General features: G+C 42.5%; 2 protein-coding genes across 2 annotated transcripts in view; one reads left to right on the top strand and one right to left on the bottom strand.

Moving 5' to 3' along the window:
- Positions 1–2060: 2060 nt before the first annotated feature.
- barhl1a (BarH-like homeobox 1a) lies at positions 2061–4502 on the top strand (the record flags this gene model as incomplete). Its single annotated transcript, XM_084176220.1, has 3 exons — positions 2061–2502; positions 3528–3741; positions 4223–4502. 3 exons carry the CDS (start codon positions 2061–2063, stop codon positions 4500–4502), a joined length of 936 nt encoding a protein of 311 aa, XP_084032346.1.
- A 5537-nt stretch (positions 4503–10039) lies between these two features.
- ddx31 (DEAD (Asp-Glu-Ala-Asp) box polypeptide 31) overlaps positions 10040–25500 on the bottom strand; it is a 46193-nt gene continuing 30732 nt past the window's right edge. The window contains exon 21 of the mRNA XM_084177409.1: positions 10040–11739. Within this exon, the coding sequence (XP_084033535.1) occupies positions 11595–11739 (145 nt within the window). The 3' untranslated portion in view covers positions 10040–11594. The remainder of the gene's footprint in view (positions 11740–25500) is intronic.

The raw sequence follows: 25500 nt of genomic DNA, 5'->3' as shown, positions 1-25500 counted from the left end.
GATGGTACTTTGTACTTCTTCTGTGCTGTGTTTATAACAGGAAGTGGTCAGTCAGTCAGTGGTCCCACAAGGATGTTGATGGCTGTAGGTCTGTCTGGTTTGCATGTAAAATTACAAGAATGGGATTTGATCATCATAAATGATAACAATGACAAACATATTACAAAATACTATATATGTATAGTGAACCAAAAAGTAACATGTAACACTTTCAATGATTTTACTGAGATACAGTTCATATAAGGAAATCAGTCAATTGAAATAAATTCATTAGGGCCTAATCTATGGATTGAACGACTGGGCAGTGGCGCAGTTTTATTACAGACAGACATACTCCTGTTTCATCAGCTGTCCGGATGGCTGGTTTCAGACGATCACGCAGGTGAAGAAGCTAGATGTGGAGGTCCTGGGCTGGCGTGGTTACATGTGGTCTGCGGTTGTGAAGCCGGTTGGACGTACTGCCAAATTCTCCAAAATGACATTGGCTTATGGTAGAGAAATTAACATTACATTCTCTGGCAACAGCTCTGGTGGACATTCCTGCAGTCAGCATGCCAATTGTACGCTCCCGCAAAACTTGAGACATCTGTGGCATTGTGTTGTGTGACAAAACTGCACATTTTAGAGTGGCCTTTTATTGTCCCCAGCACAAGGTGCTCCTGCATAATGATCATGCTGTTTAATCAGCTTGTTGATATGCCACACCTGTCAGGTGGATGTGCACAACATTTTAGAGAAAAAAGCTTTTTGTGAGTATGGAACATTTCTGGGATCTTTCATTTCAGCTCATAAAACATACACTTTACATATATTTTTGTTCAGTACATATACCGGACACTCCCAAACTCACTCCACAGCAACCCCAGTAGATGAGCAGAGCACAACTGCAGATCCGGGTCACAGCACCATTATAAAGGACGTCACGCTGCTTGCTTAGCCATACCGCTTTCTCCCGATCCAGCTCATACCAAGACTCGAACTTGGGACCTCTGCCTCGCAAATACACACGATGGGCCTCCTGCCTGAAGCGTTCTAACCCGTTGCGCTACTGAAAAAGGTCCAATTCTGTAGCACAAGTGGCTACACTTCAGGCTAAGGAGTGTGTTTCATCGATCCTCATCTGCTACACATGTACATATCAGACTGGGAAGAACTGACATTCACGATCTCCCCCGCATCTACTAGCGTAGCCAATTGCATTAGACCTACACCTAACATGCCAATTCAACTATGTAAACATTGAAATACAGATTTCTGCAGCGGCAAGAAGTGCAAACATAAACAACCCTGTTAGACATGGATAACCAAGGAAACATGTACATCTAGGATACCAGAGGATTATTGCCAGCGTTGGTAAAGGTGTAATGGATCAGTGTGGAAAATATCTGTATGGAGATAGATATTGGGCCTGGGCCTCATAAATGATGTCTCATATTTACAGTAATGAGTGAGATTAAACAGGGTAGTGGTGGTAGAATCCCCCACTCCTCCTCCCGTCAGTCATCACCCAAAACCTCTCTGAGCCAATGGGCTCAGGGCATTGTGGAAGACTGTTAGAGGCACCTTTAAAAGCTGACAATTGTGCTTTAGGTGTGAACAGGGTCACTAGGGGGCTGTCTTTTCTGTTTGCTTGGGGCCACAACAGCATCCATATACAGTACCAGTAAGCCCATCATGTACGTTCGTGTCGACAGTGTCTCCCGGTTTCCTCAAAGGCAGGACGTGACTGCAAGACCGCATGGACCTGAAGACTGGTGCTGAAATGAACTCGCTAACTGGTTGAGGTCCTTCCCTTACAGGGGAAGTTTACTCTACAAAACATGTGGAATTAGGCTATTTTTAACCTAGGATTCTTTTTTGGGGGGAGCATAGCCCACAGTGTCGTTTTCAGAACATAAACATATGTCTACAGACACGCTTCAGTAAAACGCATAGGCCTAATGACGGAAAGGGGATAAAAACAAATTGCCTGGTCAAAGTTGTTTTGGGATTTTCCAACTGGACAGTTGAATTGTAGTTTAAAAGTACGAAATTACCGATTTGCCCTGTGCTTATTGATCATGGAGGTCTCCACAAACGGGTCGAGTTTTGGGATTGACTCTCTGCTGTCTCACAGACCAGCAAGCCCACACATTTTGAAAGGAGACAGTTCGATCGAAAAATGCCGGTCTCCACTGGAGTTAAGCCCGAGGTCCGACCTGGAAAGCGGCCGCTCGTCTCCTCCCTCCCCGCGACCGGAGTCTGTCGAAGATGCGATGCACAGACATGCTTTTGCACTAGAGTCCTCGCTACAGCATGGGCAACTGCCCCAGCCACGGACAGTCGCATCATCTTTTCTTATTCGCGATATTCTTGCAGACTATAATAAACCACTTGCAGCATGTGCCCCCTACAAGAGTCATGGACATCCCATGTCAGACTCAGAGCAATTTGAGTCCAAAATAGCGGACGACTTTATGGATAAAATCCACAGCAACTCGTCCTCGGACAATGAATACAAAGGTAAGCTTTATTACTTGACAGTGCGTAAAACAAGTTGACAGTGAGAAAATTGCTCATATAGACGGCTATTTTAAGAATTGTCAAATTATGACGGGCTTATAAATAGCCGGATGTCTTTTAAATAAAATTTTTTTTAAACGTTAATAAAAAAAAAAAAAACTAGGCTATCATATTAGTTCATAAATTATATGAAAACATTAGGCCTATAGCCCAATACCCTTGGTTTGTAGGCCTACTTCCTATACATTAGTATTTATCTTGAGAGAAAATTAAATTACAAGCCCATTTAACTGCCTTTAAATGCAAACAGAAATAATCAAAGTATAGTCCTATATTATGATTTGTTCAATAAGGCCTTTAAGCGTAAACAATGTATCCAGCATGGTTAATTGACAGTGGCTGCAGCTAACATAAATATAATAATAATAATAATAATGTTATTTAACTAGGCCTATTATAGGCCACTTTAATATTATAGACCGTTCCTTATTTGTGATCAACCTGAAAGTGTGTGTGCCTAAGATGACTGGTTTTCATTGCATGGATGAGTGGCGTTTCGTATATCAGATTGTCTCTCTCTCTAGTTGGTTTATCATCCACCGATACATCCAATTTTTCGGGGATTGGCTGCAATTTGTCCATCTGATAATCAGATTTGTAACCCGAGGATCTTGTCAGCTCTTTATTTCGGATTTATCCACGGTCCTGTGAAGTCCCGCCAGTCGGTTGACTGGTTTCCATCCCTTGTGGATCAATTAACTGGATTATTGTACTCCCTGAGAATCAGATCAGCCCATATAAAACCCAGCTTTCCCGCTTCACATATCCACTGTGCAATAACCATGGAAACAACCGAGATATTTTATAAATGTGGCAGTTATAGGCCTATAGCTAGAACTCCCTGTCCAATCATAACCAAGATTGTAGGCTAACCTGAAAATGTCCAGATCACAATTCTACCCTTTATGGTTTTGGTTGTATTTTGGTCATGTCTCTAGTTGTAAATCCATTTTCATTAATTTTAGCGAGAGACCATGACATGGACAGCAGCAGGGACAGTCCGTCGTCTCGGCTGAAGAAGCCCCGGAAAGCTCGAACCGCTTTCAGTGATCACCAGCTGGCCCAGCTCGAGCGCAGCTTCGAACGCCAGAAATACCTGAGTGTGCAGGACAGAATGGAGTTGGCAGCTTCGCTCAACCTCAGCGACACTCAGGTCAAAACTTGGTACCAGAACAGACGGTGAGTTAAATCGAAACAGTCATTTGTAATTAATGTAAGTAGGCCTAGTTCTTGGTTCCAGCCACTCAAAAATATGTTATTACAAACATATAGTTTTGGCTAAGTCCTCCCATATCGTTGTGAAGAAATTACGCGCAACACAATTACACAACACATTAATAATACATTACTGCATGATGTATCAATAATTGAACTGCCGTGCTGTAATTACACAATTGCTATAATTATTAATTATTTACCGATAAAATGGCTGTCAGCTGTGAGGCGTTTTGACATATTTCCCCCTAATGTAGCTACATTAATGTTTATTTAATAAACACCATAGGCCTGTTGGATGCGTAAAGTAGGCCTATTAAATATTCTGGGCTACATCCAATTCTATAGCCTCCTGCTTGTTATAATTGCAGATAACGATGCCCAATAAATTGTACCTATAGCTTGATTTTGTTCTCTAAACCCTAATTTTCCTGTTTCGTTTTAGAACGAAGTGGAAGCGCCAGACCGCGGTTGGACTGGAATTGTTGGCCGAAGCTGGCAACTACTCTGCTCTTCAAAGAATGTTTCCCTCGCCATATTTTTACTCACACAGTCTGGTTTCGAACCTAGATACCACAGCGGGTTTATATATGTACAGAGGACCCTCGGCACCACCACCTATCCAGCGTCCGCTGGTTCCACGAATTCTACTCCATGGTCTTCAGGGAGGCGGGGAGCCGCTCTCCTCTCTGTCTGGGGTCCTCCCTCGACCTACACATCGATGAACGGACATAGCTGTCAGCAGCCACGCAAGCTCCTCGCGGACAAACAAATGGGACTGCACATGAACAAAAAATACTTTGGGTCGATATTTCTGAAATGTAGTGAACAGTTTGGCTTTAGGGGAAAAATGGCCAAATAAACATTTATGTTTGTAGGCCTATGTGTAATTGAACATTTTGTGTTTCAGAGCAGGTTTTCATTTTTTTTATGCAGACGGATAGGCTATCTTTTATCAACGTGAAATTATTGGATTTAGGCCAAAATGCAATTTTATGTTAGCACAAATCTGGGTCTGGATTCAATTTGTATCGCTGAAGTTCAGCGTTAGAGCTGGCAAAGGCAATGTTCCCGCATTAGCGGATACTGCATTCACGATAAACGATGCATATGTCGGCTCAATCGGAAATTAGCTTTACATTTCGATCACGCAATCTGTAACGCTTCAGCGATAGATTGAATAGAGCCCAGTTATTCTCTAAAAACAAAATAAACACGTGGTTATATAGCCTATGTTGATAGCAATATTTATATCCTTGATATTTGCAAATAATGAAAATGTGTTTGCAGATTTATTGCAGATTTATCTTTCGCATTTAATTCAATATGACATTCATTTTTGCGCTCAAAATTGGACGACCAATACGGGGCAACAGTGAAACTTTTTGAAGACGTAGCCTAATTTGAAATTGTTCCCGCAATGTCATGTGGTTATTTCAAAGTATCCCATCCCAGTTAAAGCCAAAACAAGGGGTTGTATTTAAGTTTCTTAAATGTACTTACACATTTTACAAAAATAACCCTACACTCAAAATATGTGTTCGAAAGAAGACAGTACAGTTAGAATTTTTATTTTATTAGGCCTATTTAACATGTATTTTGACAGGGAGTCATGTTAGCCAATCAATGGGCACAGAATTGCACACTGGCCTCTATATGGTTCAAATGAAATTAAGAAATCATTAGAAATGAAAGCAAAACGTGGCCTAGGGTGGTCTAGCAGTCTGGCCGCTGCTTCTGGTGCACAAAAACACTGGATAGGTGCAGTGAAATGTGGTGTTTTACATGGTCAGCCATAGTAGTAGGAGCCCCTGGAGCAAATTAGCATTAAGTGCCTTGCTCAAGGGCACAACATATTTTTCACCTTGTCGGCTCAGACATTCGAACCAGCGACCTTTCGCTGCAGCATGGGTTCGAATCAGGCCCACTGCTATTTCAGCACACTCTCCTCTTTCATCTCTATCTCTGAACCTACAACTAAATGTTCTTTAATAAAGGCCCAGTGCAGTGTTTTATATACATTTCCACACTGTTGGAATATTACTGTGAAATTGTGAAAATGATAACGCCCTTTTAGTGTAAGCCAAATTAACAAGTGGGCACGGTCTTCATTATGGTGTCTTGACAAACTTAACTAACTCGTAAAATATAGCCTACATGTTAAATAAAAAATATAAGGTCAATTCGACATAATTAGCTGTCAAATTAATTTCAGATTTGGTCAAAAATGATGTTTTGCAGAAGGCTTCCTATAGCCTACATTTATATTTGATTTAAGTTTCACAAAATCTAATTGCAATTCCAATCAAGTGTTCATATCTAAAATGCGCTTGGTTCAGAGTTCGAACGTTACAAAATTATCGATCATTTATAAGCCACACAGAATTAAAGTGATCCCATAGAAATAGGTATAATCAAGTGGCATACCTACATAGAACTGCTTAAAACGAATTGTCAATATGCCAGTAGTCAGGCCGTTGTAGGCTATAACTAATGTCGTGGCGGACCTTCTGAAGAGCTGACATTATTTGTCAATAATAGATTTGCCAAACAATTAGTCAATAAAATATTGAATGAGCGATTATCACAGCATCGTGAATGATGATGCCAATGATGACTCCTAATTCCTTAAGTGCTGGTGATGGTACCTTGGGCTCTTGGCCAAAATGCGATAACAGCTGGTGCCCGGCCGATACTGCCTGATATGACCGTGGAGAGACTGGGACGGGACAGCTGGTCAGCGGCGACGTACGCAACACTCCCTCCGACTCCTCAGTCCGGGTTGAAAGCTACTCTACCTGGCGATTGGTGAAATTCAAGCCAACCAAACTTGTGAAATGGCCCCCAACAATTCAAACAAAAGATAATGTGTTGGTTAGAAGTCAAGGAATTAGGGATGGATCAACATTTACATAATGGGTACCTGGAGGAAAATGGGGGGAGGGTCATGCTTTTTCAATTTCAGTCAAGGGGAGGGTTTAGTATTTTCTAAATCTAGTCCAGGGGAGGGTCATGTAGTTTGTAATAGATTAAATTTCAAAATTTCCCAGTGTTTTAGAATTACTTGCTTAAGAGAGAGATTAACCTGATGCCCCCAATCATCTCTGATTCTCCGCTGGGTGCGCAATATCAAGTGCACCTATAGGCTATTTAGTGTGGTCTCAATCAAATGAGCCATAGCATATAGGCTACGAAGGGCCTGCTCGGAGAAACAAATAGAAAAGTTATATTTCTAAGATAGCTGCTGGGATGGTGTAAATAAAACAATGCCGCATTACAAACTGCAATAGGTATTCTAACCCTGGGCCCCGGCCTGCTCTCCTCTTGCTGATCAAAAAACGTAACAAATGGCTGTTTTGTGTAGGCCTACGGTGTCATTTCAGGAGAGGCAAAGGCTTCTTCCGAAAAAAAAAAAGAAAAAAAAAAGGATTATGCATAGTCCTAAAAATCTTGCGTGCGGACTAGCCTATAGCCTATGTTCTGTTCCGTTTGAAAAGGAGAGCATGAACATGAGGAGGACCGGTCAACTTAGATTACTTGCTACTACTATAATTGATTTAATTAAAAACAATATACAGTACATTCGGAAAGTATTCAGACCCCTTGACTTTTTCCATTTTGTTACGTTACAGCCTTATTCTAAAATTGATTAAATAGGTTTTTCCCCTCATCAATCTTCACACAATATCACATAATGACAAAGCAAAAACAGGTTTTTAAATGTTTACAAATGTATACAAAACTGGTAATGTACACTTACATAAGTATTCAGACCCTTTACTTAGTACTTTGTTGAAGCACCTTTGGCAGCGATTACAGCCTCGAGTCTTCTTGGGTATGACACTACAAGCTTGGCACACCTGTATTTGGGAAGTTTCTCCCATTCTTCTCTGCAGATCCTCTCAAGCTCTGTCAGGTTGGATAAAGGCCTGATTGGTGGAGTGCTGCAGAGATGGTTGTCTTTCTGGAAGGTTCTCCCATCTCCACAGAGGAACTCTGGAGATCTGTCAGAGTGACCATTGGGATCTTGGTCACCTACCTGACCAAGGCCCTTCTCCTCTGATTGCTCAGTTTGGCTGGGCGGCCAGCTCTAGGAAGAGTCTTGTTGGTTAGAAACGTCTTCCATTTAAGAATGATGGATGCCACTGTGTTCTTGGGAACCTTCAATACTGCAGACATTTTTTAGTACCCTTCCCCAGATCTGTGCCTCGACACAATCCTGTCTCGGAGCTCTACGGACAATTCCTTCGACCTCATGGCTTGGTTTTTGCTCTGACATGCACTGTCAACTGTGGGACCTTATATATACAGGTGTGTGCCTTTCCAAATCATGTCCAATCAATTTACTTTACCACAGGTGGACTCCAATCAAGCTGTAGAAACATCAAGGATGATCAATGGAAACAGGATGCACCGGAGCTCAATTTAGAGTGTCATAGCAAAGGGTCTGAATACTTATGTAAATAAGATGTTTTTTTATTTGTAATAAATTTGCAAAATTTTCTAAAAACCTGTTTTTGCTTTGTCATTATGGGGTATTGTGTGTAGATTGATGAGAAAATGTTTTTATTTAATCAATTTTAGAATAAGGCTGTAACGTAACAAAATGTTGAAAAATGGAAGGGGACTGAATACTTTCCGAATGCACTGTATCTCTCACCCATGATGTAGGCCTATTTATCAGAGTTCTTGACCTCACAATAAGCCAGATTCGAGTAATTTACATTGTGGTGCTGAAACCTGAAGCATCAGCCATGGCACAATCAATCGGAAATTGACAGCTGATGGTGCAGAAAGTAGGCAAATTCAAGTAGGCATAATTCATTTCAATCCTCTAAAATGTAATTAGACTAACAAGAGGGATTTGTGTTGGAGCCTATTTCTTCCTATTTAAGAAATAAGAGATAAGCCTACCTTTGTGACAAACAAAATCAGGTTTTAAGCTGCTATATCCATAGATTTGTCAGTCAATTCCTCCACCCACCATGCACTCTTTAAATGACAGCCCTTCACTGACACAGAGGTAGGTTAAGTTAAGACCAAGAGTCGAATTGAATGGGTATGAGAGGGTATGCCATAGGCCTACTTTTTGTGAAAGAAAATGGCAAAAAGCACAGACCTACCCCTTGTTAGCTTTTGAAGAAAATAAAATGGATCCGATGATATAGAGTAATCTATAATAGCGCTTTGGTCTGCGATGCCTTATGCTAGAGAAACAAGCTGTAACATACTTGGGAAAGACGTGACCCTGATGCATATGGAAATATAATTGTTTAGTTTCTTTGACATTCAGAGGTTGAGCTACAACCTTCTATAGCCGAGGAGACCAAAAATGGACTTCTGTCACTATCAATTTATGACGCTATATACTTTCTGCACACTAGAAGATTTTTAAACCCAGACGGCTTTTAGGCAAACACTAGTGACCTCTCGTTGGTTTAAGCCACAGAAGAGTAGCCAGCAGGTAAAGCTTAAATTTGTCTGTATCGGTAGGCCGACTGTCTGTGTTGGAAAGGTAGGACTAACTTTTGAAAGTACCATGCTCAGATTCCTAATGACATCTCAGGATGAATTATAGGGACAGTTTCATTGCAAACAAGACACACTGATTAGGCATTGGAGAAATATGATAAGATGAACACATAGGCCTATCTCGCTGTCCATTCTTTGCCTGTAATTTCAGTAATTTGTGTGGTATTAAAAAAGATTCTGCTAATATGTAAAATGACATCGAATTGCATGATATATTTAGAAAAGGCTATTGTTTCTCTGACCTGCAAATACGATGACAGATTAATGCAATGCTTTTATTACAAAGGAGATATTTCCACCCCTACTCTTGTCCACGGTGGTATGCGAACCCGCAACCTTCTGGCCGGCAAAATCCCTGCGTTGCCATGTAATGCTTACAGGACGAAGAACAGTTTCTAAAACTGCATATCTAAGGCTCTGGTCTGTCCAGGAAGTGAGGATGTTCTCTGCTATCCACTACGTTTTAATTATTATTTTGAGTATAGAGGGTCACTTGTTTTTTATTTTTTCAAGCATTCAGGGAGGGTTTAGGTAAAATATATTTTGCTGAAGAGAAGGACATCCATTTTCATTTCAGAGGATACATTTTCTCCATGTAAGCCTTAAAATAAATAACATTCACTCCCTATCCTGTTGCCTGTGCATTATAAAAGGGGAGATTTGCCTCACCTATTTGTAAACGCATGCTAAATTGCATCCATCTCTCAGTATTATAAATATGGGAATTATTATCAAATCTGGAAATCCTTTATTCTGCATACTATTTCTAATGGGATCAAATACTAAGACATTTTGCCTCAAGTAATATTTGGATTCATAAACCATGACAATTATGTTATGAACTTTGATACATATGAAAATAAAATAAATGGCCACAAACGTCAATACCTGTATAGCATACCAATCAACCAACCATAACCTATTTGTAGGAATGTTTGGTAGTATTCACTTGGAAGTAAAAAAATAAATAGAAAAAACCCGATTTGAATTTCCTTTTGTTTTATCGGAACATGAGGTCATATACAGAGTATACCAAACATTAGGAACACCTTCCTAATATTGAGCTGCACCCCACTCCCTTTTCCCTCAGAACAGCCTTAATTCGTTGGGGCATGAACTCTACAAGGTGTCGAAAGGGTTCCACAGCGATGCTGGCCCATGTTGACTCCAATGCTTTCGACAATTGTGTCAAGTTGGCTGGATGTCCTTTGGGTGGTGGACCATTCCTGATCCACACGGCAAACGGTTGAGCATAAAAACCCAGCTGCGTTGCAGTTCTTGACACCAACCGGTGTGCCTGGCACCTACTACCATACCCCATTCAAAAGGCACTTACATATTTTGTCTTGCCCCTTCATCCTCTGAATGGCACACATACACAGTCCATGTCTCAATTGTCTAAAAGGCTTAAAAATATTTTTTTAACCTCTCTTCTCCCCTTCATCTACACTGGTTGAAGTGGATTTAACAAGTGACTTCAATAAGGGATCATAGCTTTCACCTTTCATGTCATGGAAAGAGCAGGTGTTCTTAATGTGTTGTATATTTTGCTTATATGATTTGACATACTGAAACATTTAAGATGGCATGAATGCATTTTGTTTCGTTAACTTTATCACTTTCCATGATCTTGGGTTATTTTATTAAACAAATTCAACAAACATACCTTTTCAAAATTGAAAAGAGAATAACCATACTCTTTTAATGAAACAGTGACACACTTAACTTGTGTCGACATGATAGACCATGGTGCGTGGCTCACCATACAATTCATTATAAAATAATACACACAATCTGAGACTATGTCAGTCTGATCTGAACTGCTAAAGAAAAACACTATACCCACTATGTCAACTTCTGGGGCCCCATACTTGGGGGTGTTGTGTCAAGCACTGCTCTGGGATCAGTTCTGTACAGAGACACAGTGATTGTGCAAAGGTAGAGGGTTAAAAGGTTATGGTTAAGGATGGAATTCACCCATCCTTAAGCTACACAACCAGCACAATCACAAATCAACCCCTAGAACCCCTTCCCCGTTCTCCATGCACCCTTTTAGATCAGAAGAAACTGGGCGTAATGAATATCATATGAGAGCCACTCCACCTAATCTAAAAAAAACAGCTAGGTGGAGTTATTACCTTACTTCCACTATAATGTGATCGTTTTAGATCTACGAGGGGCCGTCACAAACATGTCTAGACTAAAGCTGCTAGGGACTGGAGATTGGTTTAGGAGTTAGGAGAGCTGTCCTGGGTGAGCGGGGATAACCTTTCAGCACCTGACTGCTATTCCACGCTGTCCTCCTCTCCGTCGGCTTGGGTTCTCTTCTTCTTCTTCTTCTTGGCTGCGGAGTCACCATCCATCCCGCTAGCGTATTCGGAGCGCATGAGACTGGCCACCCGCTCTTTAGTGCTCAACTTCTTGAGAGGTCTGAGGGGAGAGAGCAGAGGAAGCAGCAACTTCATTAGACAAGCAGTTCCTAATATACCCATGGGTGAAACATGAACACTCAAATCTCTCAACTTCATCCTGAACATAATACTAAACCTCTTCCCAAACAAGCCACAGCTAGCCCAAAGATGGCACTACAGGGGAACAGACACATATCTCCGGCTGTGGTGAGTACTAAAAACCTATCTTCACAAGGAGGGAAAGGATTGACTGACTGTTGTGTGTATAGGAGGAGAGCATCTCTATTGACCAGCGATAACTGCTGTGTCGCCTCGCAGCAGGGGGACCATGTAAAACCAGCCTGTGTCTTGATCTAATCAATAACCCCTGGAGCTGGAGCCTGCCCCGCCCCAGGCTGCCCAGCCCAACTCCAGCCCCCTGAGGGACATTAAGGGTCCACGGAGCACAGTAGTCCGCAGCAAACACCCAGGGCAGTGACACAGATCACCCCAGAGGAGCCTGCCTCCCAGTAACAGGATTATTGATCTGCAGCTATAGTGTGCTCTATAGGGACCCCTACTGGAGGACATGTGAATAGGGAGCCTGACTGACTGAAGAGCGTATATCTACACAAATCTCGGTTAACCCAGAACTGAATTCTCAGGTAATTGGTCAGATGCCCGATTAAGTTCTGGATCCATAAATGTTAAGAGTAGAGATAGAACGAGGATCGGGACAAAGAGTTCCACCCTCCCTCTTTGCAAGTTACAAGCAAGACTATAGACGGGTTGGTTGTTGAGCAACAAAACCGAGGTGTGCGCAACTATGGGGCAAAATAGACGGGGTTGGCTTAGATTGTTGACAAAATGTAAGCTATATTTCATCTCAATATTTATTTAAAACAAATACATTTGCACAATGAGCACTTGTCTCTAAAATACATTGTTACAGTTGTTGGTTAGCTAGCTAGCAAATTTGGCCCATATTAGCATTGACATGAAATCAGTCAAAACACCTCAAAACAAGATATGATATTAATAACATGATGAAACGAGCTGAAACAAGCCACTTCCGATTCCCCACATGGGAGTTTGTCATTCTTGCTAACAGTCTGGCCATCCAGAATCCCAACAACACGCTGACTTCTGCCCCATGGAAGCGCACACAGTGTGTGACGTTGTCAGCTAACTATCTACGGACCAAATGTCCCCTCCCCTTCCAAAATGTGAAAGATGCACCTGTGAAATTGTGATTTGTCCAAATCACCGGACATAATGCTGCTTGTTACCTCACACATCCCGTTGTATCATGACAGATCTACGGTACCATTTATGTTTACATAGTCTGTACACACAGAACAGATTTGGCGTCCGTCAAAAGTCCAATACTTAGCAGAGTGTACCCCCCTCAAACCCCCCCAGCGCATATGCATGCCTTCGCCCCTCCCCCTCACTAACAGAGGGTTGTCATTACTAGCATTAACTAGCATTTTCTAGATCAGTTTCTTTGGAATTGTAATGAAAGTTGTAACCCATTCCTGTTCAGTTATGGCTCTTAAAAAAATATATATATATATATATATATATACACACACACACATACATACATACACACACACAGTGAGGGGAAAAAGTATTTGATCTCCTGCTGATTTTGTATTTTTTTTTTTTTTTTTTTTTTAGTCATTTAGCAGACGCTCTTATCCAGAGCGACTTACAGGAGCAATTAGGGTTAAGTGCCTTGCTTAAGGGCACATCGACAGATTTTTCACCTAGTCGGCTCGGGGATTAGAACCAGCGACTTTTCGGTTACTGGCACAACGCTCTTACCCACTAAGCTACCTGCCGCCCCGGCGGTAGCTTAGTGTATGTTTGCCCATGTATGTTTGCCGACTGAAAAAGAAATGATCAGTTTATAATTTTAATGGTAGGTTTATTTGAACAGTGAGAGACAATAACAATAAAATCCAGAAAAACGCATGTCAAAAATGTTATCAATTGATTTGCATTTTAATGAGGGAAATAAGTATTTGACCCCCTCTCAATCAGAAAGATTTCTGGCTCCCAGGTGTCTTTTATACAGGTAACAAGCTGAGATTAGGAGCACACTCTTAAAGGGAGTGCTCCTAATCTCAGTTTGTTACCTGTATAAAAGACACCTGTCCACAGAAGCAATCAATCAGATTCCAAACTCTCCACCATGGCCAAGACCAAAGAGCTCTCCAAGGATGTCAGGGACAAGATTGTAGACCTACACAAGGCTGGAATGGCCTACAAGACCATCGCCAAGCAGCTTGGTGAGAAGGTGACAACAGTTGGTGCGATTATTCGCAAATGGAAGAAACACAAAATAACTGTCTCCCTCGGCCTGGGGCTCCATGCAAGATCTCACCTCGTGGAGTTGCAATGATCATGAGAACGGTGAGGAATCAGCCCAGAACTACACGGGAGGATCTTGTCAATGATCTCAAGGCAGCTGGGACCATAGTCACCATGAAAACAATTGGTAACACACTACGCCGTGAAGGACTGAAATCCTGCAGCGCCCGCAAGGTCCCCCTGCTCAAGAAAGCACATATACAGGCCCGTCTGAAGTTTGCCAATGAACATCTGAATGATTCAGAGGAGAACTGGGTGAAAGTGTTGTTGTCAGATGAGACCAAAATGGAGCTCTTTGGCATCAACTCAACTCGCCGTGTTTGGAGGAGGAGGAATACTGCCTATGACCCCAAGAACACTATCCCCACCGTCGAACATGGAGGTGGAAACATTATGCTTTGGGGGTGTTTTTCTGCTAAGGGGACAAGACAACTTCACCGCATCAAAGGGACGATGGACGGGGCTATGTACCATCAAATCTTGGGTGAGAACCTCCTTCCCTCAGCCAGGGCATTGAAAATGGGTCGTGGATGGGTATTCCAGCATGACAATGACCCAAAACACACGGCCAAGGCAACAAAGGAGTGTCTCAAGAAGAAGCACATTAAGGTCCTGGAGTGGCCTAGCCAGTCTCCAGACCTTAATCCCATAGAAAATCTGTGGAGGGAGCTGAAGGTTCGAGTTGCCAAACGTCAGCCTCGAAACCTTAATGACTTGGAGAAGATCTGCAAAGAGGAGTGGGACAAAATCCCTCCTGAGATGTGTGCAAACCTGGTGGCCAACTACAAGAAACGTCTGACCTCTGTGATTGCCAACAAGGGTTTTGCCACCACGTACTAAATCATGTTTTGCAGAGGGGTCAAATACTTATTTCCGTCATTAAAATGCAAATCAATTTATAACATTTTTGACATGGGTTTTTCTGGATTTTTTATTCTGTCTCTCACAGTTCAAATAAACCTACCATTAAAATTATAGACTGATCATTTCTTTGTCAGTGAGCAAATGTACAAAATCAGCAGGGGATCAAATACTTTTCCCCCCTCACTGTGTGTGTGTGTGTGTGTGTGTGTATGTACAGTGGGGAAAAAAAGTATTTAGTCAGCCACCAATTGTGCAAGTTCTCCCACTTAAAAAGATGAGAGAGGCCTGTAATTTTCATCATAGGTACACGTCAACTATGACAGACAAAATGAGGAAAAAAAATCCAGAAAATCACATTGTAGGATTTATAATACATTTATTTGCAAATTATGGTGGAAAATAAGTATTTGGTCAATAACAAAAGTTTCTCAATACTTTGTTATATACCCTTTGTTGGCAATGACACAGGTCAAACGTTTTCTGTAAGTCTTCACAAGGTTTTCACACACTGTTGCTGGTATTTTGGCCCATTCCTCCATGCAGATCTCCTCTAGAGCAGTGATGTTTTGGGGCTGTCGCTGGGCAACACGGATTTCAACTCCCTCCAAAGATTTTCTATGGGGTTGATATCTGGAGACTGGCTAGGCCACTCCAGGACCTTGAAATGCTTCTTACGAAGCCACTCCTTCGTTGCCCGGGCGGTGTGTTTGGGATCATTGTCATGCTGAAAGACCCAGCCACGTTTCATCTTCAATGCCCTTGCTGATGGGAGGTTTTCACTCAAAATCTCACGATACATGGCCCCATTCATTCTTTCCTTTACACGGATCAGTCGTCCTGGTCCCTTTGCAGAAAAACAGCCTCAAAGCATGATGTTTCCACCCCCATGCTTCACAGTAGGTATGGTGTTCTTTGGATGCAACTCAGCATTCTTTGTCCTCCAAACACGACGAGTTGAGTTTTTACCAAAAAGTTATATTTTGGTTTCATCTGACCATATGACATTCTCCCAATCCTCTTCTGGATCATCCAAATGCACTCTAGCAAACTTCAGACGGGCCTGGACATGTACTGGCTTAAGCAGGGGGACACGTCTGGCACTGCAGGATTTGAGTCCCTGGCGGCGTAGTGTGTTACTGATGGTAGGCTTTGTTACTTTGGTCCCAGCTCTCTGCAGGTCATTCACTAGGTCCCCCCGTGTGGTTCTGGGATTTCTGCTCACCGTTCTTGTGATCATTTTGACCTCACGGGGTGAGATCTTGTGTGGAGCCCCATATCGAGGGAGATTATCAGTGGTCTTGTATGTCTTCCATTTCCTAATAATTGCTCCCACAGTTGATTTCTTCAAACCAAGCTGCTTACCTATTGCAGATTCAGTCTTCCCAGCCTGGTGCAGGTCTACAATTTTGTTTCTGGTGTCCTTTGACAGCTCTTTGGTCTTGGCCATGGTGGAGTTTGGAGTGTGACTGTTTGAGGTTGTGGACAGGTGTCTTTTATACTGATAACAAGTTCAAACAGGTGCCATTAATACAGGTAACGAGTGGAGGACAGAGGAGCCTCTTAAAGAAGAAGTTACAGGTCTGTGAGAGCCAGAAATCTTGCTTGTTTGTAGGTGACCAAATACTTATTTTCCACCATAATTTGCAAATAAATTCATTAAAAATCCTACAATGTGATTTTCTGGAATTTCTTTTCTCAATTTGTCTGTCATAGTTGACGTGTACCTATGATGAAAATTACAGGCCTCTCTCATCTTTTTAAGTGGGAGAACTTGCACAATTGGTGGCTGACTAAATACTTTTTTCCCCCACTGTATGTATGTATGTATGTATGTATGTATGTATGTATGTATGTATGTATGTATATATATATCTATCTATCTATATATAGCGCTTCTTGAAATGTTAATAATTCAAACAATTCAGAAAGTTGGACCAAATAATATTCACAATGACTGGAGATGAGGAATGTAGGTTATGGGGCACAGTCTGAATATACTGCCATTTTATAGTCAGCGCTCGTTTAATTGTTTGCTGTCTGTTTGCTACCAAAGGCCAAAGAACATCGTAAACACAAGGGACAAAATAACCCCTCAGGCAAGTCCAAGTGCAACCTCAGCACCAGAGACAGCAACGTAAATTAACAATGAAAGGTGGTCTCCATGTATTCTTAACTCCCATGGCTGTGTGAAGTCTAGCTAGAGTTTACACCAGAGGGAGTGGCGAGTGTGTGTGAGATGTTCCTTTGAGAAAGCTTTGTGTATGATGTGTTTGTATGTTTGTTGCTGGACTAATCAGGCCATTAGAGAGAGGACCTGCCTGGACAAGGACAGTGCAACACCGCAGCCAGACACCTGTAATGAAGTCTCTATTGACAGGCGGCTGGAGAACCAAACAAACACTGTCCCCGGCTGCGTTCCAAATGTCACCCTATTCCCTATATAGTTCACTACTTTTCACCTGGGCCCATAGGGCTCTGGTCAAACTAGTGCACTATGTAGGGCCAGAGGAGGCCTGAGAGAGACACTAGGAGAATGAGGGAGTTATCAAATCAGTGAGACCGTGGGTGTGTGTGAACATATGAGAGCGGTGGTGACATTCAAAGCTGAGCCAAAGCATCAGCCAGGCCATAGGGATGATGTCTAGGCTGGGGTTACAACAGTGAGCGTGTCTCTGTGTGTGTCTGTGCGCATAGTAACACCGTAGAGAAGAGTGTCCGGTCCTGTTTTGTGTAGGCTATATTCATTGGGGGCTATGGCCGATAATTAGCCTAGCTGTTAGAAGGACAGCAGCCAGTGAGGTCATTAACACTAGAACAGTAATATTAACACTAGAACAGTAATTTGGACTGCTCATGAATGTAAAAAATATTATTACTCTGTCATTTTTAATGCCCCCCTTTGTCCTTGACTTTTCCTAAATAAGTCTATATAACGAACTGTTAGAATCATAATATTACAAACAGAACTGGAGTTATAACCAGTTTTAGGAGGGCCTGGCATTTAAAAAATAAATGGTTTTACTCCATTGCCCCTCCTTTTCCCGACAGTAGGGCCTGCTCTGCTCCTTCTCCCGACAGTGGAATGTGCCAAGGCCAGTTGATAATCGCCCCAATAATTGCCTCAAAACTGAACCTAAACTATTTTCACACATAACAGATTAAATCAATTAAGTTGAGTATGATGAAGGAGAAAGGGGAAGAATGGCTGAGTTGATGAACGAAGGGAAGCCAACGACGCATAATTATGTATTCACCAATTGTGAATGAACAGGGCGGGCTATTCTATTGCATTGACCTAATTATAATCTCCAAATTGTAGGGATGTAACGGAACACATATTCGTACTGAACCGTTCGGTACGGGGACCTCAGTTCGGTGCGCACAGTGAACCCGAAGGAATACACACAACAAAACATTTTACTAAATAAAAAACAAGGCCTATAGACTATGCTGCGTTGTATGCCTCTTTTGAGTAAATCTGGGCTGAAAAAAACATTTCAGGATATTCCATTAAAACATCTAGCACCTACGTGCATTCTGTAATCAAAATTCTAATCTTAATTGGCACATTTCAAACTGTCCTTTTGTGAGGCGCAGTCGGGAAGTTGTTCTGTACGATGGCAAGTGGTGGGGTCGATAAAACAGAATTGGAGGATCCTCAATCGTTTAAAATCTCCAGTTTGGGAACATTATGGCTTCCCAGTAGATTACAACGGCGATGGACAGAAAGTTGTGGATAAAACGTTAACAGTATGTCACCACGCTCAACGAGAATAGCCTATGCAGCTGCCAACACCTCAAATATGTTGACACATTTAGACCAACATCACCCCAGTTAGACAGAAACGTAAAGAAATTACAACATTTCATCCCCTCTGCATTCAAGCAGCCCTTGGCAACAGATTCTGACCGCATTCTCGGTGGTTGAGAATAGGGGGTTTCAGCACCTTGTGAAAGTGCTCGAGCGACGTTACGAACATCCCTCTTTCACCCATTTCAGCAAACAAGTAGTACCCGCTCTATAAAAGCAAGCCAAAGCCAAAGATTTTAATGAATTGGCCAATGCACCCTGTGTTGCGCTTACTTAACAGTGACAGCCCATCACATTACCCTGGAGTGGGAGATGTCCCGTGCTACAGACAAGCCCCCTTTATGAGAATCACAAGTGCGCATCTGGCACTGAAGGAGGCAGTGTCATGGCACGTTCGTAACCAAGATGAAGTAGGAATTTACCACATACGACTGGGAAAAATCCACTAGAACGGCCCTCCAACTGGTGACTACTAGTGGGAAACTCGTCTATTATCCTGAGCACCCACTTGGTGTCCTTTCACGTCACCTACTAAGGAAATGGCCTCTATAACAGCAGTTAAATGCAACAAAACATTTTAGTTTATGGTTGACCCAGCTTGTCGGCCAACCGCCCATCGGCGTTTCTCAACAAGTTCAAATGAAATGAATGCATCAAACTGGTATTTACGACTTCCCAACTGGTAAATTCCCACCTCCCGCATGGTTAAACGCAGCATCAGAGTGGAAACGTGAGGCCCAACATAACAATCCTGTCACAAGACAATGCCAGGAACATTATGAATGCTGAACATTGTGAATGGCATTTACATTTTCCCACTGTACCGAAACCGTGACCCCAAAAAGTACCAAACCATGGGTTTGGCGAACAGTTACAGCCCTACCATATGGTACATACCCTATATCAGTCCACCGAATCCAAGCAGTCTTATCAGTCTACTCTGGCATACTTGGGAGTACACAGTGAGCGCGTGCATAATTTACAATGGCAAGAAGCCCAAGACAAATGGATGTACATGCTGCGTTAGTGTTGCTACAAAAACTGAATGAAAATGACTCAGATGGTGGGGAAGAAATGAATCATGATATCTCTGATGATTATTCTTCTGATACCTGAACCTACACCCCATCTTTTACAAATTTGAAAACATTTATAAAAACCTGTTTTCGCTTTGTCATTATGGGGTATTGGGTGTAGATTGATGAGGGGAAAACACAATTTAATCCATTTTAGAATAAGGCTGTAACGTAACAAAATGTGGAAAAGGGGAAGGTGTGAATACTTTCTGAATGCACTGTATAATGATATTTAGGCTACAAACGCAACATGTAAAGTGTTGGTCCCATGTTTTATGAGCTGAAATAAAAGATCCCAGAAATGTTCCATACTTAAAAGCTTACTCTCAAATTTTGTGCACAAATTTGTTTACATCCCTGTTAGTGAGTATTTCTCCTTTGCCACGATAATTCATCCACCTGACAGGTGTGGCATATCAATAATCTGATTAAACAGCATGATCATTACATAGGTGCACCTTGTGCTGGGGACAATAAAAGTCCACTTTAAAATACAGTTTTGTCACACAACACAATGCCACAGATGTCTCAAGTTGAGGGAGCGTGCAATTGGCATGCCGACTGCAGGAACGTTCACCAGAGCTGTTGCCAAATAATTGAATGTTCATTTCTCTACCATAAGCCGCCTCCGTCATTTTATAGAATTTAGCAGTGCGTCCAACCGGCCTCACAACCTCAGACCATGTGTATGGCGTCGTGTGGGCGAGTGGTTTGCTGATGTCAATGTTATGAACAGAGTGCCCCATGGTGGCAGTGGTGTTATGGTATGGGCAGGCACAAGCTACGGACAACGAAAACTGCATTTTATCGATGGCAATTTAAAATGCACAGAGATACCTTGACGAGATACTGAGGCCCATTGTCATGCCATTCATCCGCCGCCATCACCTCATGTTTTAAGAAAATGCACAGCCCGGTGTCACAAGGATCTGTACACAATTCCTGGAAGCTGAAAATGTCCCAGTTGTTCCATGGCCTGCATACTCACTAGACATGTCACCCTTTGAGCCTGTTTGGGATGCTCTGGATCAACATGTACGACAGCGTGTTCCAGTTCACGCCAATATCCAACAACATCGCACAGCCACTGAAGAAGAGTGAGACAACATCTCACAATGAACAGCCTGACCAACTCTATGTGAAGGAGGTGTGTCACACTGCATGAGGCAAATGGTGTTCACACCAGATACTGACTGGTTTTCTGATCCACACCCCTACCTTTTGTTTAAAGGTATCTGTGACCAACAGATGCATTTCTGTATTCCCAGCCATGTGAAATCCATAGATTAGGGCCTAATGAATGACCGATTTCCTTATAAGAACTGAAACTCAGTAAAATCGTTGAAATTGTTGAATGTTGCGTTTGTATTTTGGATCAGCTTCCCCTCCCCCAATCCTAACCATATTATAAGAGGGTAAACTGCTAAACTGACCCAAGATCAGCAGCTAGGAGCAAGTACATCCTACACCACTTAATTCAGCTCAGCTTTCATTGGAAGGAGTAAGAATATTAACGGGAGAGAAAACTGTGGGGGAGGGGGACTGGGGAGTATAGAAGTATACAAGATGCTTTTCTTTATCCCCCTCCATCCTGTTCCTAACTCACCTAGCTAAATAAATCCTGCATGTTATCATTAGAGAGTTGACATGTAAATCGTTTCTTCCCCAAAAAAGAAAAGAAAATGACATATGGCTTATGTAGCTGCGCTGCTAAAAAATATGAAAAAGAGTCTTCCTTACGCCTTTTGACATTTCACAGGGAAAGGTAGCTTGGATGAAGATCTGAATGAGAGTGGAGATGCCATGCCTTCAAACATTACTCAACTAAATTGTGCGTGCCACACGGTGCAGTTTAACATGGAGTTATTCCTAACCGTACGCGTCATCTCTCGCTTAGCAACTGACTGCGGCAGGTTTCATATCCATCTCCAAAGCTCATGAAGAAGGACAACAGGGACGTGAAGAACAGAAAAAAAGGAATTAAGGGTGATGGTACTACAGAGACATAGCCTGCGTCCCAAATGGCAGTCTATTCCCTATATAGTGCACAACTCTTGACCTGAGCCTCGTTCAGGGCACGAAATGAAGGGTGTCCCATTGTCAATAAAAAATATGTCTGGGACGGTTCAAAACAGACGTTGGGATAGTTGCGGGACGACAGGCCAGAAAAATATAAAATACATACAACAGTGGTTCCATACTAAAATGTTTCAACACAAAGACAACACTGATGAGACAGACCACAACATTTAGCTTCAAAGCTGATAAACTATGAATAATTCACATTACAAGCACAGCAATGTGTTCACTCCTCTCGGCCATATGCGTGAATGTTCCAAAACGCTATAACAAATGTTCAATCCCGAGAATAAATCACTTTTCTCCAGGGTAACCCAGTATTTCCCACCAAAACTGGAAATGTCATTCAAAAGCATTATAAAGCATATAAATAGGCCTATGTCTGGATTTGATTAGAGCGCTGATCTAAAATGATGCTACCTGAGCCTGATGAGTCCTACATTAAAGACATTTAATGAGCCAAAGCCCAAAAAAGGCCAAATGATTGTGCCATTATCGAATACATATATGATAAGCTCGAGTAAATAAATGAAACTAGCTCCAGAATGCTAATCTTTTTGAGTGTGAATAGTATTATACTGTATTGTATGGACTGGAATTACACGCATCGTTCAAACCATGATAAAGCAGGGAGAGAACATGCGATTCTGGTGCAGCACATGCAGCCTACAAAGCTACAATACAGGCCAGCGAATTAGATTTTAATTTGGAAATATAATAAATCAAATCAAATTTTATTTGCCACATGCGCCGAATACAATAGGTTTAAACATTACAGTGAAATGCTTACTTACAAGCCCTTAACCAACAATGCAAAGTAAAAAAAATAAAGTGTTAAGCAAAAAAAATAAAAGCAAATAACTAAAGAGCAGCAGTAAAATAAAATAACAGTAGGGAGGCTATATACAGGGGGGTACCGGTGCAGAGTCAATGTGCGGGGGCACCGGCTAGTCGAGGTAATTGAGGTAATATGTACATGTGGGTAGAGTTAAAGTGACTATGCATAAATAATTAACAGAGTAGCAGCAGCGTAAAAAGATGGGGTGGGGGGGCAGTGCAAATAGTCTGGGTAGCCATGATTAGCTGTTCAGGAGTATTATGGCTTGGGGGTAGAAGCTGTTGACATGCCTTTTGGACCTAGAATTGGTGTTCCGGTACCGCTTGCCGTGCGGTAGCAGAGAGAACAGTCTATGACTAGGGTGGCTGGAGTCTTTTACAATTTTGAGGGCCTTCCTCTGACACCGCCTGGTATAGAGGTCCTGGATGGCAGGAAGCTTGGCCCCAGTGATGTACTGGCCATACGCACTACCCTTTGTAGTGCCTTGCGGTCAGAGGCAGAGCAGTTGCCATACCAGGCGGTGATGCAACCAGTAAGGATGCTCTCGATGGTGCAGCTGTAGAACTTTATGAGGATCTGAGGACCCATGCCAAATGTTTTCAGTCTCCTTAGGGGGAATAGGCTTTGTTGTTCCCTCTTCACGACTGTCTTGGTGTGTTTGGACCATGATAGTTTGTTAGTGATGTGGACACCAAGGAACTTGAAGCTCTCAACCTGTTCCACTACAGCCACGTCGATGAGAATGGGGGCGTGCTCAGTCCTCTTTTTTTCCCTGTAGTCCACAATCATCTCCTTTGTCTTGATCACGTTGAGGGAGAGGTTGTTATCCTGGCACCACACGGGCAGGTCTCTGACCTCCTCCCTATAGGCTGTCTCATCGTTGTCAGTGATTAGGCCTACCACTGTTGTGTCGTCGACAAACTTAAATGATGGTGTTGGAGTCGTGCCTGGCCATGCAGTCATGGGTGAACAGGGAGTACGGGAGGGGACTGAGCACGCACCCCTGAGGGGCCCCCGTGTTGAGGATCAGCGTGGCAGATGTGTTGTTACCTACCCTTACCACCTGGGGGCGGCCCGTCAGGATGTCCAGGATCCAATTGCAGAGGGAGGTGTTTGGTCCCAGGATCCTTAGCTTAGTGATGAGCTTTGAGGGCACTATGGTGTTGAACGCTGAGCTGTAGTCAATGAATAGCATTCTCACGTAGGTGTTCCTCTTGTCCAGGTGGGAAAGAGCAGTGTGGAGAGCAATAGAGATTGCATCATCTGTGGATCTGTTGGGGCGGTATGCAAATTGGAGTGGGTCTAGGGTTTCTGGGATAATGGTGTTGATGTGAGCCATGACCAGCCTTTCAAAGCACTTCATGGCTACAGACGTGAGTGCTACGGGTCGGTAGTCATTTAGGCAGGTTATCTTAGTGTCCTTGGGCACAGGGACTATGGTGGTCTGCTTGAAACATGTTGGTATTACAGACTCAGTCAGGGACATGTTGAAAATGTCAGTGAAGACACTTGCCAGTTGGTCAGCACATGCTCGGAGTACACGTCCTGGTAATCTGTCTGGCCCTGCGGCCTTCTGAATGTTGACCTGCTTAAAAGTCTTACATCGGCTACGGAGAGCGTGATCACATAGTCATCTGGAACAGCTGGTGCTCTCATGCATGCTTCAGTGTTGCTTGCCTCGAAGCGAGCATAGAAGTGATTTAGCTCGTCTGGTAGGTTTGTGTCATTGGGCAGCTCGCGGCTGTGCTTCCCTTTGTAGTCTAATAGTTTTCAAGCCCTGCCACATCCGACGAGCGTCAGAGCCGGTGTGGTACGATTCAATCTTAGTCCTGTATTGACTCTTTGATGGTTCGTCGGAGGGCATAGCGGGATTTCTTATAAGCGTACGGGTTAGAGTCCCGCTCCTTGAAAGCGGCAGCTCTAGCCTTTTGCTCAGTGCGGATGTTGCCTGTAATCCATGGCTTCTGGTTGGGGTATGTACGTACGGTCACTGTGGGGACGACGTCATCGATGCACTTATTGTTGAAGCCAGTGACAGATGCGTCATCTGACCACTTTTTTAATTAATAAGGCCTATTTGTATAATTAGTAAACATGCATATATACCTTTCAGAATATTTCCCCTAATGTTATTAGCCTACCTCTTTCTCTATTGTTGCTGCATTCCTTCCTCGCGTTCAACAGTGAAATTGAATACGTTTTGCTGTCCTTATCTTCATCATTCTAATGATATCCTTGAATAATATAGGACTAGAATTAGATGCAGAAGGTTTTCACTTCTCTTCACGAAGATTGAATGTTTATTGGTCTGAATAAAGAACTGCTATAGCCTACTGCCATCACACGTTCACTCTTCTTTCAAACTACCCGCGTGTTCCATTGGCTGCTGTATTTAACATTCAGCAAACAAGAGCTTGCGTCCCTCTTCGAATAGTCTATTGGTCTAAGAAATGCAAAAAAAATGTATGTCCAACAAGCTAAATCTAGTCTAGCTTTTCCTGCATGGGACTCCAAGAGCTAAGGATCATTTTAAGGAGAGAGGCCAGCGGAGCACAGGTGCGTGCATATTGCACAGGAGACAGATGCAATAAATTGGAAGCTTATAATGCATAACCCATCGTTAATGAGCTAAATATAAGGCTAACACTGCATTGAATGTATTACCTGAAAAAGGTAGGCTAGGACATCTATATAAAGGGCTGTATATCAATCTAGAACAGGATTATCTATTATGGATGCAATTTGAATGGAGTT

Source organism: Coregonus lavaretus (genome assembly GCF_964263955.1).
Source record: "Coregonus lavaretus genome assembly, chromosome: 14".
NCBI lineage: Eukaryota > Metazoa > Chordata > Actinopteri > Salmoniformes > Salmonidae > Coregonus > Coregonus lavaretus.
This window is presented reverse-complemented; position numbering and strand designations above follow the sequence as displayed.